General features: G+C 50.1%; 5 protein-coding genes across 5 annotated transcripts; 1 reads left to right on the plus strand and 4 right to left on the minus strand.

The window, feature by feature from the left end:
- Nucleotides 1–1782: 1782 nt before the first annotated feature.
- On the plus strand, nt 1783–3643 carry A1O9_11105 (uncharacterized protein; the record flags this gene model as incomplete). The annotated part of the gene is made up of 2 exons (XM_013399824.1): nt 1783–2849; nt 3013–3643. 2 exons carry the CDS (start codon nt 1783–1785, stop codon nt 3641–3643), a joined length of 1698 nt encoding a protein of 565 aa, XP_013255278.1.
- A 357-nt stretch (nt 3644–4000) lies between these two features.
- Nucleotides 4001–5813, minus strand: A1O9_11106 (uncharacterized protein; the record flags this gene model as incomplete). Its single annotated transcript, XM_013399825.1, has 2 exons — nt 4001–5210; nt 5314–5813. 2 exons carry the CDS (start codon nt 5811–5813, stop codon nt 4001–4003), a joined length of 1710 nt encoding a protein of 569 aa, XP_013255279.1.
- Nucleotides 5814–8036: 2223 nt separating this feature from the next.
- A1O9_11107 (uncharacterized protein) lies at nt 8037–8945 on the minus strand (the record flags this gene model as incomplete). Its single annotated transcript, XM_013399826.1, has 1 exon — nt 8037–8945. The coding sequence occupies one exon, from the start codon at nt 8943–8945 to the stop codon at nt 8037–8039; it is 909 nt and encodes a 302-aa protein (XP_013255280.1).
- A 1427-nt stretch (nt 8946–10372) lies between these two features.
- Nucleotides 10373–12082, minus strand: A1O9_11108 (uncharacterized protein; the record flags this gene model as incomplete). The annotated part of the gene is made up of 1 exon (XM_013399827.1): nt 10373–12082. One exon carries the CDS (start codon nt 12080–12082, stop codon nt 10373–10375), a length of 1710 nt encoding a protein of 569 aa, XP_013255281.1.
- A 722-nt stretch (nt 12083–12804) lies between these two features.
- Nucleotides 12805–16613, minus strand: A1O9_11109 (uncharacterized protein; the record flags this gene model as incomplete). Its single annotated transcript, XM_013399828.1, has 2 exons — nt 12805–16272; nt 16329–16613. The coding sequence occupies 2 exons, from the start codon at nt 16611–16613 to the stop codon at nt 12805–12807; spliced, it is 3753 nt and encodes a 1250-aa protein (XP_013255282.1).
- Between the last annotated feature and the right edge of the window lie 139 nt (nt 16614–16752).

Raw genomic sequence — 16752 nt, forward strand, 5'->3', positions numbered from 1 at the left:
GGGCTCGCTTCCAAGTGAGGACCTCCAGTTATTCAGGTGGCCAGCTCACGGACTTAATGCTCTAAAAGGCTCCGAACAAGTCCGCCAGCCTTGTGAGCTCGTGGCATAATCGGGTGGCCTGTCGGAAGCGGTTCCGATAAATCCCCACGGAGTCCCTTAGTGCTCCGGGGTATCGTGGGACCTTTCAATTTGCCTTCTAGCGTTCTGAACAGCTTCTGGGACCTCATCAACGAGGATTCGGGACTGAGGGTAATATGGTGGTGAGGTGGAATCTGCTAGAGACCAGAAGATGGACGTCTTTATGGGTAGCTATTTCCTGGCATGTCACGAGATATCATGGACTCTTCCACCTTGGGCTTTAATTGCGCCATAGGGTCTGAGAACGCATTGCAAGATATAGGGATGTCGTGGACATCAGCTATTGGTAAACCACCCTATACACGGCGAAGGATTGTGCACAGGAGGCTGGAGAAATGAAAAGATGGCTGGACAGTGGGGGATAGGACCACCTACCGAAGAAGAAGCAAGCCACGACAAATGCCGCCCAAAGTTTGCCTCGGTGCTCAAGCTCTTCAGTGGAGAGTAAGTACACCTGTGCTGGGGGTGAGAGGGGTGGACTCCTCCCGAACAGAGGCGCCTAGAAGGGATGATGTGGGGAGATCCAGGGATGGGGGTGGCGGCCTAGGCGTGCCTAGGTATGTTTCTTAGTTAAAGTCGGACGTTCCTTACCTGCTTCCCGCCTCTCGCACAAATGTCACTCCACGTGGAACTAACCTCACACTATTTGGTTACCTGAATAACAACCGCCACATCGCACGTCTGGAGACCGTACTAACCAATTTGATCTATTCCGTGAAAGATGGCCAGTCCTCAGACAAGAACTTGATCAGCGATTGAACTGTCTCTCTGCGCGGGAGATGGATAGATTGAGATCCAAGCGTCAGAAGGTGGCTGTCGCTTGTGATCCTTGTCGCACTCGGAAGGTATGTCACCATCATGGGCTACCTGCTAGCGATTCTCATAATCATGACACCAGATTAAATGCGACGGTCGGCCACCAGGTAAGAGGCCCTCATTGAGCCTACGATGATGGCGCAAAGCTCTGTGTGCTGAATCTGATGCAGTATGTGACCCGTGTCAGAGGCGGTCACGTGGCGGGGCTTGCACTTGGGATACCAGTCCCGCAAAGTCGACTTCACAGGTACCTCCAGATCGTATTCAGTGGCTCGAAGATCGAATACGGCAATTGGAGCAAGGATCCAGTCTCGCCCATAAGACAGATCATCCCAACACCAATTCGGCCGAGGGCGAAGCCGCTCGAAACGCAACATCAAGCTTAATACCAAGTGAAAGAGCGATAGCCGTATTTTCACGCGGTATAAGTAGCGAACAGCCGTCCATTGTAGCGCCTAGTGACCAAGGGGCATTAGGAATATCTACAATGGACTCACAGGCACAACCTGAGTCAGTCCCTTCGGTCACGCCGAGACCCAGCACCCAGAGACACGAGATTGCAAGCACAGCGGATGGTGTGTCTCCGTCTGACACCCGTTCTGTTGCAATCATTGGAGCGACTACGACCGAAGGTCAAAGAGACGGCTTCTTCGGAAGTGCCAGCGCCGGAACTTTTGTACGTTCATGTCCCATCCCGCATGATTTTTCGATCCTGCCTTCCAAGCTTGGAGAATCTCGACTCTTAAGGGCATATCAATCAGCGTGATATCATTCCGCACGACCTCTAATCAATAATCAAGACTGTGATTCTGATGATCGGACTTGCAGATGCAAAATGTCAAGAAATTGGTTGAGCAGAAACTCTCCGGGGGGTCAAGCTCGACCACAGCCGTGCCCAGTGCCGCTCAGCCAAATTTACCTATGATGGTTCCAACCAGTGAACTCCAAAAGAAGCACATCGATTACATCCTGCCTTCACGGAAAAGAGCCGATGTACTCATGGCATTGTACTGGAAGTTCGTACATGAACTCTACCCGTTTCTGGACAAGCAGCAGGTACAAAAGGATTACAACAAAATTTGGAGTGGAGACGACTCCGTGTCCGAAGAACGATCATTTCTGTGTTTGCTCAATATCATCTTCGCATTAACTAGCCAGATGGATGCGTCATTGGAAGCGGAGCAGAAGCTGCGCTCTGCAACAGTATTCTACACGAGGGCGCGCGAACTATTGGACGTGGCAGAAATGGCTTCCGTGCGGTCGGTCCAATGCTTCCTACTACTAGCACAATACTTCCAAAGCACCAATGAACCTCATCCTTGCTGGGTCTTTGTTGGCCTTGCCATAAGGACAGCTCAGAGTCTCGGACTTCATATCCCGCAAACGACCGAGGTCATAGCCGATATGCGAACCAGAGAGATGTTACGTCGAGTCTGGTATGGGTGTGTTATGATGGATAATGTCGCCTCTATGGTATATGGTCGACCGTCCATGTTAGGCCCCAGGTCATTCATTCTAGTACCATTTCCGTCCCCCTTGGAAGAAGATATTGTCCCTCTTGGCAATTTCTCGCCTGATCCAGGACAAGAGCATCAAGGATCTGTTATCGATTGTTTCTGCTTCTCTGTGAAGCTATACGAAATACTACACGATGTCTTGTTCAACTTCCACTCAACAATTTCAGAGATCCAAAAGAACTTACCCTTGGAGCGGATGTACGACCGATACCTAGGAAGCACATCACCAAATGATGGGAACCTCTCCGTCCTTGAACTTGAGCGAAGGCTTGCGAGATGGGAAAGCAGTCTGCCTCCTCACCTCAGATTCGAGTCTTGCTCGCAGTACAGCGTTGAGAATAGCATCTTCTACCGTCAGACAGTAATTCTCCATCAAAGGTGAGCAAAATACCCCCCGGCGAGGGGAGGGGATTCGGTGTTGATCGGGTGTAGCACTAACAGGACCTAGGCAGCTCCATGTCCGTTTATTGCTTCTAAGACCCGTACTTTCAACCTTTATTACTACAGACTCTATTGACAAGCCGCAATCCACCCCTTTCAGAAGCCTCCTGACTTACCGAATCTTGCTTCAGTGCGCCGTTGTATGCGTCAAAGTCGCTCAAGATGCCATCGACACCATCCATGCAGGCGAAGCCGCTTCGGCTGATTCGACTGAAACACTTAGCGTGTGGTGGTACAATGTGCTGTTCTTGTACACCGCCGCAACGGTCCTAATCGCAGCTCGCCTGAGTCCCTCCATTTTGGCTGAGATAACCGAGGACTCCATTCTCGAACGATGGAACAAAGCGGTGGATATCCTGGAAGGCTATGGCACCAAATTTGGTCAATCGATTCATCGTCTGACAACCACTTTACGTCTCCTGTTCGATGCTTTACCCCAGCAATATTTTCGACTGAGGCAAAACACCCGGCAAAATGAGACGGAGACAGCCCATTCAGCAGTCCAAACTAATCACTCACAAAGCTCTGCTCCAATGTCGTTCTGGCGGCCGATGGAGTCCACCAGCCTCTCTTCGTCAATCTTCTACGACCCTGCCAGAGACTATGTGCAGGACACGGATGATCTGATCAATGACAATGACCCGTTCATCTCGGGTAGTTGGACTGATTTTGACGCTGCTTTTGACCCTATGGACTTTTCATGGTTGATGACCGTGCCTATGAACGATTGAAAGGGGGCGATCAATTAGGCTCTGCACACCCGATCTGATTGGATGGTTCTCTTATGGCTTAAGCAGCCTTTCGTCACAGTATTGGTCAAAACGACTGGTAATATCTGATGTCTGCAAGAGTCTTCTAGGACATATATACCTGGCCGATTCCAGCAGAAGCAATAACAATGACGAGATTTCGAGGGGTTTGGCAGATATACAGAGCGTTAAAAGCGGGTTCTCAAAGTCCCTATCCGCCTCGAGTGCACCATGGGTGATAGAGTAAGGATCTCATTCTATTACGCTAGTCCAATCATCATAACCCGATCATAGCATCGTACAGTAGAAAAGTCCTCCGTGTCCATTCCAGCCGAAGATTTAGATCTGCTGAACCATAGACCCATCAACCGAGGTGCGACGGTCTTGCTTGCCTCGCTTGAATCCCACCAACTGGATCATCTCAGTCCAGAAGCCCACAGGGGGAGTGAAGAATGACTCTTCGTAGGCATCCACGACATATCTCTCCCACACCAGATCGGCCTCGTGAGGGCGGACGATCCTAGTTCGGTGGATGATTTTCCAGCCGACGAACAGAACAGGCGCCACGATCACCATGGCATAGTAGGAGAAGAATGTATCGACGCTCCAGGGCGTGAAGGCGGAGTAACCGTAGAAAAAGACAACGATGGACATTCCAGCGAGGCCGATGTAGGCGCAGTACGGCTGGAACCAGCCGGTGTAGGGGAATGATTTGCGGTCGATCCCCTGGGCCATGCACGCGCGGTAGAAGAAGATGTAGGTGACGCACATGACGATGTAGTCGATGATGCCGCCGGCGGTGATCAGATTGACCAACCAGGTCAGGACCTTGTTCGAGCTGTTGCTAAGCTGCAGGAAGGATAGGAATGGGAAGAACATGACGATAATGAAGCACCAGATTGGCACGCCGTTCTTGGTGCACTTGCGCAGGAACCGTGGTGCACGTCCCTCGATTGCCAGTCCGTACAAGCTGCGGGTTGCGCAGTAGGTGTAGGTGTTGCCCGCGGAGAAGATGCTCGTGACCATCAATGCGTTGGTGATATGAGGGAGCACCTCGACGCCTAGGTTAGTCATCGCAATCACATAGGGTGACGCAGCGGCGGTGCCACCCCCGCTTCCAGAGCCGAAAATGACGTCGACCAAGGTTGGGTCGTTATAGGCAACGACAATACCGACACAAAGAGATCCGAGAATGAAGAAGATGCCGAATCTCCAGTAGATGGTCTTGAACGCAGCCTTGATGTATATCCGAGGCCGCTTCGCCTCGGCGGAGACCATCGAGATGTACTCGGGGCCGACCACGGTGAAAGACGCTGACCACAGTGCTGCGAGAAAGCCCTCGAATCGGCCAAGGTTGCCCTTCGTGTGGAACTCAGCCATTGGGCCGGGATCCCTCCAGTAGCGGAATCCGTAGGCATCATGTTTAGGGTTGCCACCGCACATGGTGATAAATGTGAAGGAGAACAACATGAAGATCAAGATGACCTTTCCTCCGGAGAGCCAAAACTCAGCTTCTCCGTATGCCTTGACGGCGAGGACGTTGAGAAGACTAGATACAAAGAGTTAGCCGACTCGTCGCTTGGTGGCACACGGATCTTGTAGGTGACGAGAAAGTAGTAGTAAAAGTCGCTTTGGGGGGGATCAATTCTCACGCGTAGAGCACAATACAGCCGGCGCACACAGCAGCAGTCGGAATGTCATCTCTCCAGAAGGACAAGACCAGATTGAGAGCGGTGATTTCGAACGGGATCAAGAGAGCCTCGTAGAAGAAGAAGTTCCAGCCGGCCATGAAGCCGAAGGCGTCGTCTACCCACTTGCCAGCCATACGGATAAAGCCTCCAGAGACGGGATGTAGGACGGTCATTTCGGCGATGCAGTTGTTGACGAGGCCGAGCAGACCACTGTAGAAGGTGTAGGCGAGGAACAAGCTCAGCGGGCCGCCTTTTGCGAGGCCGCCGCCAATACTCACGAAGAGCGCCGTGCCGATCGAGCCTCCGATGGCAATGAGTTGGATCTGACGGTTGCCAAGCCGACGTTGCAACTGGTCCGCATTGTCAGAGACCATGCCTTGTTGGATTTGGTGATCATGGCTGTGGATGTCGACCGGGGCGACGCCCTCGTCGATGTACTTGGATTCCTTATTGTCGCTCATGGTTGGTCGCTCGGGGATTTTGTTGCTTGGGGGAGAGGTCTTGGGAGTTGGCAGCAAGAGCTGGGCGTGAGGGAGACAAGCCTATCTTGAGGGCTTATGGCACCCATATATACGTAAGAGCGACAGAGCATTTTTGCGAACTCTAGAAGCCCAGCCTCCTAGCCTTGAACACTTGTCCAACAGTCGTCCAACAGAAATCCACTCTCGGATCTGATGCTACTCAACGAGAGACCGGAGGCGACCTCGGCCCCATGGTTGACCAACATTGAACAAGGTGGTTCGGTTTGCCTTGGAACGCCTCTGCCGCCCACATGGCTAGGATTCGGCCTTTGCACAAAAGCGACTACAAGATCCTAGATGAGCGAATAGGCGAGGTGAGAAGGAAAGCCTCTTCCCCGCAACGAGCCCACCTAGTACCTGTCAGCTGAGTGCGAATGGGCCGAGATGTGACGGGTGTAACAGACCCAGATGTCGATACTGTGCGACCATTGCTCTGAAGGCGAAATGAGTGGACCGCTTGCAGGCCTAGCGGATGGATGCGACGCAGTGAAAAAGATGGAGCTGCGCTGCGGGAATAGCAAGTAGTTTAAAGGAAGGCTCCATTGTAATTGCGGGGCCGGCGGGTTTGATAGGATATGATTCTTAATAACAGCCGGGACAGAATTTTCAAGAGAGGCTAACACGATCTCATATGTCCAACCCTGGGCAAGCTTAGCCTCGACGATCGTCTCCGCTATGGAATTAGGGAATTTCTTGGTCTTGGAACTGTTTCGCAGCTGCAAAGCCTGGAAGGAGAGTGCGCTCGGTGTCCACGGAGATAGATAAACACTCGCCGGCCTATTCGATACTGGCCATTTTAGTTGCATCTTTGCGAAAGTCCAGGTGTCTTGTCCTGATTGCGCATGGGGGCCAAGTCAATCCTAAAGATCGTGGAGCGACGGACAAACAGCGCGGCAAGTCGTGCTGAGATTGGCAACCCGATATTCTAGAAGACCCAGCTTGACATCACTTGAGATCTCTTGGAGATCAGCAAGCAGTGGCAAGCTCTACATGCCGAAAGACTTGAACAGGCCACCTCCAGGGTGCTCTCATCCACTTGCCCGGTTATGGCGGCAATAGCCAGGGGGGCCCCCTTGGCACCGGCCGGTTACGTAAAGAATAGAAAGAAGAAATCATCAGGCTTACTCGTACGGGCCTCTTTGTCCAGCCATGATTTGTCCCAAGTCACCTGTTATTAGCACCCTCCAATGTTGCTGTGTGTGTCAACTCCTGTATACTCGCTATACGAGGGATGCTGTCCCTGGGGATAGGGGCCTACACGGAAGCCTGAGGGCTAGATTCCGCCGCCTCCTCCAGCCCGCCCTCTCCGTCCCGAAATCCAAGAGCATCGTGTGCAATTATTGACTGGGAGCCAGTTGTAGAAGCCACGAAGACCCTGATAGGCGCCGAGAGCTGCTCCTGGCCGCAAACGAGGTGGGTTACTGTACTCTCGGCTGCCCACACAAGCCCTTCTCAATTCCAACTGACCAAAAGTGGTCTACTTAGTAGTGGGACGCCTTCACTGCTTTTAGGCGCATCCCCCCCCCCAGCTATTATTTACTCGGTGGGATCCACATCAAGGGTGGGTGGCTGGTGACGTCAATCCGAGGGACTCTCCCGGTCGCGTGGTTTACTACTCGCTTGGGATGTCTATCTGGAGGCAGAAAGTCCAGATCATACATACCAAGGCATCTTGGGGGTCAGCAGAACCGCTTGGCCTGATAAGTCACAGAAGCAATTCCGTGCTTCTAGAAGCTCTCGGCTTGCATGGAACCACCCTAGGTAATCGACACTGATATGACCTCGAAAACAGGCGGGAAATAATAATCTTGGCCGCGATAAGCCAGTGGCCTTCCTCAACATTAGACATCCCGGGGCGGTGGATCAAAACCATTATCAGCATGTGCTTCACTGGTTCAAAGTTTAAACCTTGGTCAAACCGTGACGGAGCATTGTTAGCTCCGGGCACGAAGCCCTGAAACAGCGATACATTATGGAAATGAAAAAGCAATATCAGTCACAACACGGAATGACTTCGCACCACTTTCACACAACGTCGTCCTGGCTCAATCATGGTGTGATCTTCTATCTACGTATCATTCGCGTGGAACCAAGGTACTAATTAGTTAAGGGGGTATCGCCATTCTGTAGGATCGATGTTCTCAAGGGTTACTCATTAGAGCATCATGATCCGGGCCTCAGGTTCGCACGAATAGTACCAATGTCATCCTTGCTGAAATCCAGATGGGTATGAACATACTCAGCGGCCCATGATGAGCTACTCTCGTCGCCGGCATACACGGCTTTCGCGTCCTGCAGAAACTTGAGCATGTACTCTGCCCTGACGTTAGTGAAGCCTCTCATGCCAGGCGTTTCCGGCGTCCATTCGGGCTTCCACTTCTTGATGAAAGACGTGAGGAATGCCTTCTGTGGTTCAATGCCCACCCTGGTGAGTGCGTAGTCGAATGCAATCTGGTTGTCCGGCACGCCAGCAAGGGACAGAATCAGCGCTGCCAGCGTCCCCGTGCGGTCTTTGCCTGCCGTGCAATTGAACAGGATCGCTTGGCCAGGGCGATCGAGAAGGTGTTGGAAGACTTTCTGGAAAGCGGATTTGTAGATCTGAAGGATTTCGAGGTAATCCTTGCTAAAGCCCCGTGCGCCGCCTTCCCAGGAGTCGGGGCCTTCGGATTCGAGGTCGGCAAAGTGTTTGATATCCGTGTCAGCTGGAGGAGTGTCGAAGGGACACCATTGTACTTCGATGGCACTGTTCTCGCTCGTCAAGTCTGGAAAGGGAAAGACTTGTCGTTCCCGAGCCGAGCGGAGGTCGAAGACGGTTCGAATACGAAGGTTGTTGATGAGAACGTCTTTGCCTTCTGGTGTGAGACCCGACAGTGTGCCGGACCGGTAGATCAAGGTGGGCCTGACATGGGGCATATGTGCAAGATCCCTGATATTGAAGCCCCCAGGGGCAGACACAAACGGTTTCTCAGAGAGCACACGGGCCAGGTCCGACGTTGAGATGGCCTCTTCTATGCCGCAATCGATAAGGCTGGTGTGGAAAGGTGCTTTGCTGTCGGTGGCATGTTGGTCCATGATGGCACCGTCCTCGAACAAATAGCAAAAACAGTGAGGTAAGGTTTCCCGTTCAAATTAGTCCCTTGATCAAGATGACTGCAAGGCAACAAGGTCCTTCACGACATTGTCTACAGTCGGACGCCAAACTCAGAAAACGCCATGGAGAATATATAGTGCGAACCATCATTGCGAAAGGATGAAGGCTACGCCTCAGCACACGACCTGCTACCCTATTCGTAGTGCCGAGGCATAACGGTAAGGCTGAAGTTTAGTTTACAACAGCACAGGGTGCACCGGTACGAATACGTTCCCCTTTCGGCCAGAACCAGGCTCCAGCAAATGTGTGAAAAGAGTAGCTCCAGTACTGGGGTTCTTTCATGAGATGTGGAAAAGACAACAGCGCCTTACGGCATTGCGACTATACACTGTGTCTCCATTAATTGTCTTGAGTTAGGGGCGTTGAGTAATCCGATGCGGGAAAAAGACGGCACCCGCACGGTACATATTGCGCAGCTGAAGTTGGCCACCTTTCTTTTGCTTTGGAAGCCTATTGCATGGTCGCTATGTAAGCAAGTTAGGATAGATTGACGCTACTTTCATGGCAACGGCCCTAGTTTCGTTTCTTGTCGGGTTCTATCTCATTAGTATTTCCTGAAATTAATTAATATATATTACGGACACATGGCAATTATTTCCCCCCCACATTAGTAGATCTACTTCTCCGGAGCTAGGCTAGCGTTTACGTTAATGTAGTAAATAATTGAACGTATTGTAGTTCGATCCAAGACTACATAAATATGGTGTGGATGATATTTGTAAAGACGCTGATCCTACGAATGTATCGACGGATACTATGTACTTGTGTTACGAGCGGTCGCCCATGGTCGCAGCTACTAATATATAAGTGACTACAACCCGAAGCTAGCTCCTCATAGACTCGATGCCGAGCCCGCTAAGAACCACATACTAATCGCACGCTCGCCGCTTAGTAAGGAGCTTTCTCCTTCTTTATACCTTAAGTTTACGTTGCGATATATAAGTATTAAGGAATCAAGTAACCTACACCACACTACTACTAGATTGTTGTACTCTACTATGTACCTATTATAGGCTAGTCACGAGAGGTAGATAGCTGCAAGACAACCTCAGATAGTACTCCATACATATCCCAAAGGGCAGAGGCCTGGGCAATAAATCATGTCAAGTCAAGCCTGTATTCTGAGGAGTTGTATATCCGAGGTTGCTAGCGAATTCTCTTTGTAGCCCCAAGAAGCCGGTTTTCGCGTGCAATAGCATCCATTAATCCTCAACAATGCTATGTATCATTATCAAAGGCTATAACGTACCGAAAAGAAGGGGAAGGCAATTCAGTTACATAGCAGTGAACAGTTCCACCGTCTTCGTTACGCATCACACTAGCTGCTATAATCTAGGGAACCACATGATTACTGCAATATCCCTGCAAGAAAGGCGCTGAGGATAATGGGACTCATACTTGTTAGCTGTGCAATCACGGCACTGTACCACGCCTGCCTCCATACGACATGCCAACTGATAATGTCCCCTTCACGGTCCCAAGCTCTCAGAGGAAACGGGCCCCAGCCATTTTGGACATCGTTCCCGATGTCCTCTGTCCGATATGCTAAAAAGGCTGAAAGTGCTGCAAAAGTAGATTCATGCTTCTCGAAGCAGTACTCCCATAGCTGCGCAAAGTATTCATCAATGGAGGTAGGACATGGACTCAGAATACAGCTTCTTTTCGGTGGCTGGGAGTTTGGTACGAGGGCATTCTGATCGACCCTCTCATTGAAAAGTCGATAGACGTAGCGAACAGCCTCCTGGTAGCCCTGGAGCCCCGGTTTTGCGCCAATTTGCCGGTGTTTGCTGTCCAGATCCAGGCCGGTACCGCGTCGCGATCGAAGAGTACCGGCAAACTTCTTCAAATTATCTGGTAAATGACCCATTCGCATGAATACAAGATACTCGGCGTGCCACAGAGCATCGATGATGCTTTTGTTTATCAGATGATACTCTGCCATTCTCTTGCAAACGATCTTTTGCATCTTAGGATGTCGTTCTGGCTCATATAACCACCCAGCGATGTGTACAACATCCTCAATATCCAAGTCTGTTGACGAGTTGAAGGCGGCCAATACCTTGTCCATGTTGATTAAATACCGTGTCCCAGTATCTCTACCAGCCTGCTCCACCTCGGCCTGATCCATAGCCTCATCCAATAAGCGATTCTCATATTCAATTTTTGGGCCCCATACTGCGTCGAAACCAGTTGTGTCACAGGGTAGAATAAAGCATGTACCTTCTCGATGGCGTGTATGTAGCATGATACGCAAAGTATCGGCGGTATAGATGTGCGGTGCGGTGGCGTATTTATTGGCTCCAGCTGCACCCACAATAAACAAAGCCACGCCAACCAAATTAAGAAGACTGACAGTATATAACTTCTGTCTGATTGCGGCATAGCTCACGACGACGACAATCGAGCTGATTATGCAGTTGAGAGACCAGCGGAAGCCTCTGCTAATGGAGCCAGACCAGTTTCGGGGGCCTTGTGAGCATTCTAGCTTCCAAATACGCAAGTGCTTCCAGATTGATATGTAAAGTACCATTCTTCGCTCAGCAGAGAAACGGGGAGTTCTGGCTTCAAGGTCTATCTGATCTCCAGTCTCTTCAGAGGTTGTAGTGGATGGTGTACTACGTTTTGGTTGCATGCTAGCTGTAACCGCTGGTGCTGTTGTTGTATCGACATTCCCCGCTCTGGTCTTTGCTTTCCAGCATAGATAGCATATTTCATTCATGAATCCTATGATCCAAAAGAAGAACAAGACCTGCATGATCCAAGGGACGTACGACAGCCTTGCAGCGCACTGCTCGAAGCCCTTACGGCATGGTTGTTCGCCGACGACTATCGCGCTTATTAATACCAAGAGTGTCCAGATGGATGTAATCGACCCGATCGCGACTGAGACGCGGGTGTCAGTTGAAAATCCTTTGCGACGCAGGGTAAAACCACTGTTCATGACTGCTCTATGGGCGGTGATCAAGAGGGTCATCGCCGCAAGAGCCGAAGCTTGGTGTAAACCATGTTCAAGAGAAATCTGTGAAAATGACTGTGCTCGACTCTCAAGGCGACTCATAATGAGTAGGGTTGATAAATTTTAAACTTGAAGTTTTATTACTACGCAAAAATGGTAATTCTAGACTGATTTTCTCGAGTATAGAGATTCGTTGGCGAGGTCAATTCTTCATTATTTCAACCAAGCTGAAGCTAATCTCACAAGCGCGTGACCCAACTGAGTGTGAACCTAACTCTTAGCAGTTTTACTTACTCGTGTTCACGGTGCTGGGGCGTGGTTCTATCACACGCCTAGATCGGTTCGAGCACATCGCAGCAATAAATCCCAGCATCAAGGCTAGTAGCTAAAACGGACAGCTACAGATACGGGCATTGATGAGGTCACAGAAAACGGCCGGAGAAAACAGGGGGAAGCGGTACGAGAAAGCCACAGAAAGCCATGTGCCATCGGCGATACAGAAAACAAAGTATGCTCTCCTGATCAACTCCGTAATTGGCTTGGAATGATTCTCGATACACTTATTAACCAACCCATTAGCAGCTAGCCTTCGAATATTGGCCAGTGTCCTGAGCAGGACTAGTAAATCTACAAGTCATAGGCACCCAACCGGTGTAAGGATCCAATCGTATTATACGAATTCAAGAATTCGGTAGTTTGAACAGCAATGGCAAATCACATTTCATTGCCATTCGAGGCCTGAGCCATGTCTAGTATTCCATTCACCAACTTAACTACTTGTTCAGTCATTGATGTCATGCAGCCGACTACCACGATTCCTCCTCTCACACCTTGATAAATACATTTCCTTTCTTGTCCACCTTGACCCCATCTCCACCTGGCAAAATCTTGAGTGTCTGTCCAAAATATGCGTCCACCACGTTGAGATTGACACCAATCCATGCGTCCTCTGTGCTTGGCATGATGCGATAAGAGACAGTGTTTCTACTCATCGGCACCAAGCTGAGAACAGACGATTTCGGTCCAGAGAAGGCGAACTTTTCACTTGTGTCCATGGAGATATTGAATGTGAGGAAGTGCATGCTTGGGTTTTCAAGCATGAAATCTAGGCGGTAGATGTGCAAATCTTCTTGAGGGAGAGGCGAGACTGTCAGCATCACACGAGGTTCGGCCATTGGAGCAGTGAGTTTGGGAACTTCAAGCACCGTTGTGTTCACCTCGTTGGAGTCTTCCCTTCTCCATCCGATCTGAAGAGCCAAGTCAATGCCTACAATGTTCCGGTCTCCAAGGACCAACTTCTGAATGGACAAATCAAAGTCGAATTTTTCAGTCTGGTCTGGGTCAATCTTCGAGGATATGATATTGTCAGTAGATGTCTCAGTTGCATTTCCTTCGGGGTGAACTATGCCAGTACTTGTGAAACAAACCGCACCTCCCACGATCTTGCTGGCAGTAAGCAGAATTGCCTCGATGACAAGAGGCTCCGCCGCGAATGAGTAGAGATTGGCAGTCACTGTATATTGGTGCTTCAACCCTAAAGCAGTCGTTGATGGGTCTATATCCGTTGGAGGCGCTTCAAAGAAGCTTGGCCATGGTTCCCGGCTTAGCCGTGGTAGAAATTCATAATTCGCTTCGAAAGGTCGAATCACTCCAATGTCGACAGTCAAGCTTTTGACAGATATCGTCTCGGGTTCGTTTGCAAGTCGATACTTAGCCACAATTTCGAGTTCATGGTCAACAGCGACGATAGTCTCATTAACGAGGAGCGATACTTTTTCGCTATGGCCTGGCTTGATTGTCCCCAGATCTTGAGATTTTAGCATGATTACACCGTTTACTGACTCATGCAATGACTTGTCATCAACTTCTGAGTACGTCCACTTTGCTTTTGCCGCCCCAGCGATAGGACTTATCATCCGTGCCTCGACCATTACTGAAGCGTCCTCGCTTTCTTCATTCAATAACTCAAACTCCACATGAATCGTCTCATTGACATAGTATGCTTTGCGGAGGCCGGGGGCATGAATTTGAAGTTTCGGTGGCTTTGGCTGTACGTCAATGCAATTGTACGCGTTTGATTCTTGTCCGAGGGAGCGAAGAATAGGGGCTCCTCCTTTCATTTCCCACCAATTTGTGGTGGAGTGTTCAAAGCTGGACGTGGTCGCGGCAAGTCTCATATTTGTCCGGTTGAGTATGAGAGTGATAGATGCAACGGATAACTCCCCTGCCTCCCGTGGAGTGACTTCAAATTGAAAGATTCGAGTCTGACCAGAATGAATGGTCAAATCAGCATATGCTATTTCCGACGCCACCAACCCAGTTGACGACCTTTTGCTTGCAGGGCTCGAAAGCTTGGAAGAGTCTTGCAGTACAATTGCAAAAAGCTCAACCTGGGAAGATACACTAGGCGGGGGCGCACTTGGTTGGGAAACCAGATAGATAGGCTTGAGGGCTCCTTCAAAGACCACTTTGATTTCGCCTAGAGGAATAGGTGGCATCTCAGCTCCCATTCGAGCTTCTAATGATAGCTGACAAGTAAGCGGCGTACCGACAGAGACGTTGTGGCTAGAAAAAGCAAATCTCGGAACCAAAGGTGAGAGGGCTTCGTCCATGTTAATCGAAACCGAAGCGACTTGCCCATCTGATGAAGGTATACTATCAGGGCCACCCAAGTTGTAGTTAAGCCCACCCTTTTGTTCGAACACATTGCTTGAGAGTTCCCACAGGAGCTGAATTGATAATTCCGAGTCTTGCAAATGAACTGCACAATCGTGCATGGCCCAACCAATATGTTGTAATAGCGTCCACCAGCCACCGGCCCTCCACGATACGCTTGACCAAAGTGGTTGCAGAATAGTGACCGCATCTTTCCAAGACTGCGTACCGAGGCTTTCAAGTGCCATCTCGAGCTTGAGAATCTCAGTCTTACGCAATTGACCTCTTTTCGCAAAATGTTCAATCGCGCTAGTAAGAGTTGCTGTGATGGCCCCTTGATAGTCGTAGCCTTGTGATCCATCCAACGGATACTCACGATATGGCTCAAGCGCTAGATATGTGTTGTATGATTGAGATTTGCTTGCAGCGACTCCTGCAGGTGAACGTCCCGGTGGTTGTCTTTCCTCCTCAGGTAATTGCTGCACCCATGTCCGCCGAGCAACCGTGGCCTTTCTCGCAATCTCCAGCCAATAGCCTTCATGGTGCAGTAGCTCCCATGGAATTGCGCGCTCCGTTGAAACAAGGGACTTTTCAAGGACAGCAAATACTGGAAGTAGATCCGAGCTGTCTGAAATTCTGGCAGATAGTAAGGGGTATTGTGATCTGGAGATCAAGTCGGCCATAGCAGTAGCCCACATGCTCAACCAGGCTTCCCACGCGTAGTTTTCTGTTCCCTTGGTCCTCCTATTGACAAGGTCTTTCATACGCTCACGATGCGTTATCCATGATTTGACGGCGGTTGAACCTTGATCGGTCCATAACAGACACCTGAGCGTACGCAGCGCGATGATATCAGCAAGGAGTCTGGCCTCATTAAAACGAGGGCTCCAGACTGGAATGGCGTGCATGATTTCGGCACCAAATATGCCTTCATAGGCCGTTTCGTAGTTTCGGCAGGCTGCATCCATCTCCTGCCTGAACTCTGCGAAAACTCCCAGTTTGAATTCGTACCTGACGTTCCATCCCGGTAAAGAGAGAACATGTGCACTCCCTGGCTGTACAGTGGGTTGGGGCACCACGTTTCTACTACGCTTGCGACGAGCGTGCTTTGAAAGGTCGCGGTAATAATCTACACATGAAGCATGAATTGAGGATAAGACAGTGTTGACAAACTCCTTGACCTCAACCGGCGACGCATTGAAAGGAATAAAGTAGATGCTTTTGCTGTCAAGACCGGAGGAGCGCCGGATGTTGCTAAATCGATCGTCAAGCTCGGATGGATTGATATGGCCATCACCAATCAGAACAACCACAAGCCTTGTTCGATAGTTGGTAGATGTAATGACGCTGCGAGCAGAGCTGATTTCCGACTTCACCTTGTTGTCCTCTAGAGAACTGGAATTGGGATCAGATGCCAAAGAAAAGAAGCTGATGAATGCACACGGCAGTCGAGATTGGTGTTTCAAGATCCAAAGGGGCGAGAAGATGCCATCGGGATACAAGGGGGAGCTGGGCGTCAAAGGTGACAGTGGAGAGTGGAGAATAAGCTGTGGTGGTGGATTTCCAGATCCAACAGAAGCAGAAAGCAGAGGCGAGTGAGGTGGTGGGGGCGCTTTACGTGGTGGGAGAGCATATGCCTGTATCTTGAATGAATATTTGCCGCACCTCTAAGAGGAATCGGCATCTGACCTACCCTTCCTACGCTTGTGATTTTGAAGAATCTTCCATTTCTTGAAGTCAGAGACTGACTATGCCAGGGAAGGTTGGAAGCATCTTGGTCCCGGAAGGACTCCTGCAACAGTTGTGCAATATTTCCCTGAACCCGTGGAGCATCTATTTTAATTCTGAATCCTCCTTCTTGTAGCAAATTGTGCGCCTTGCGCGAAGGATCGATATCATTGTCGTTTTCTGCGCCTAGGCCAGAGAGGAGGAGGAGAGGCAGGTTGTGGAGGTAGTAGTCCTCCGGAAAGCGGTCCATGATGATCAGACATGATGCGGAAGCGGACCGATCAAGGAGGTGCTTGCTCACTTCTTGAATAACTCGTGGCCATTATAGATATCATCGTGAAGGTCATAAGTTAGTCTGCATGGCCAACATCTCACATGGAGTTTGAGCA

Source organism: Exophiala aquamarina (genome assembly GCF_000709125.1).
Source record: "Exophiala aquamarina CBS 119918 chromosome Unknown aczIA-supercont1.16, whole genome shotgun sequence".
NCBI lineage: Eukaryota > Fungi > Ascomycota > Eurotiomycetes > Chaetothyriales > Herpotrichiellaceae > Exophiala > Exophiala aquamarina.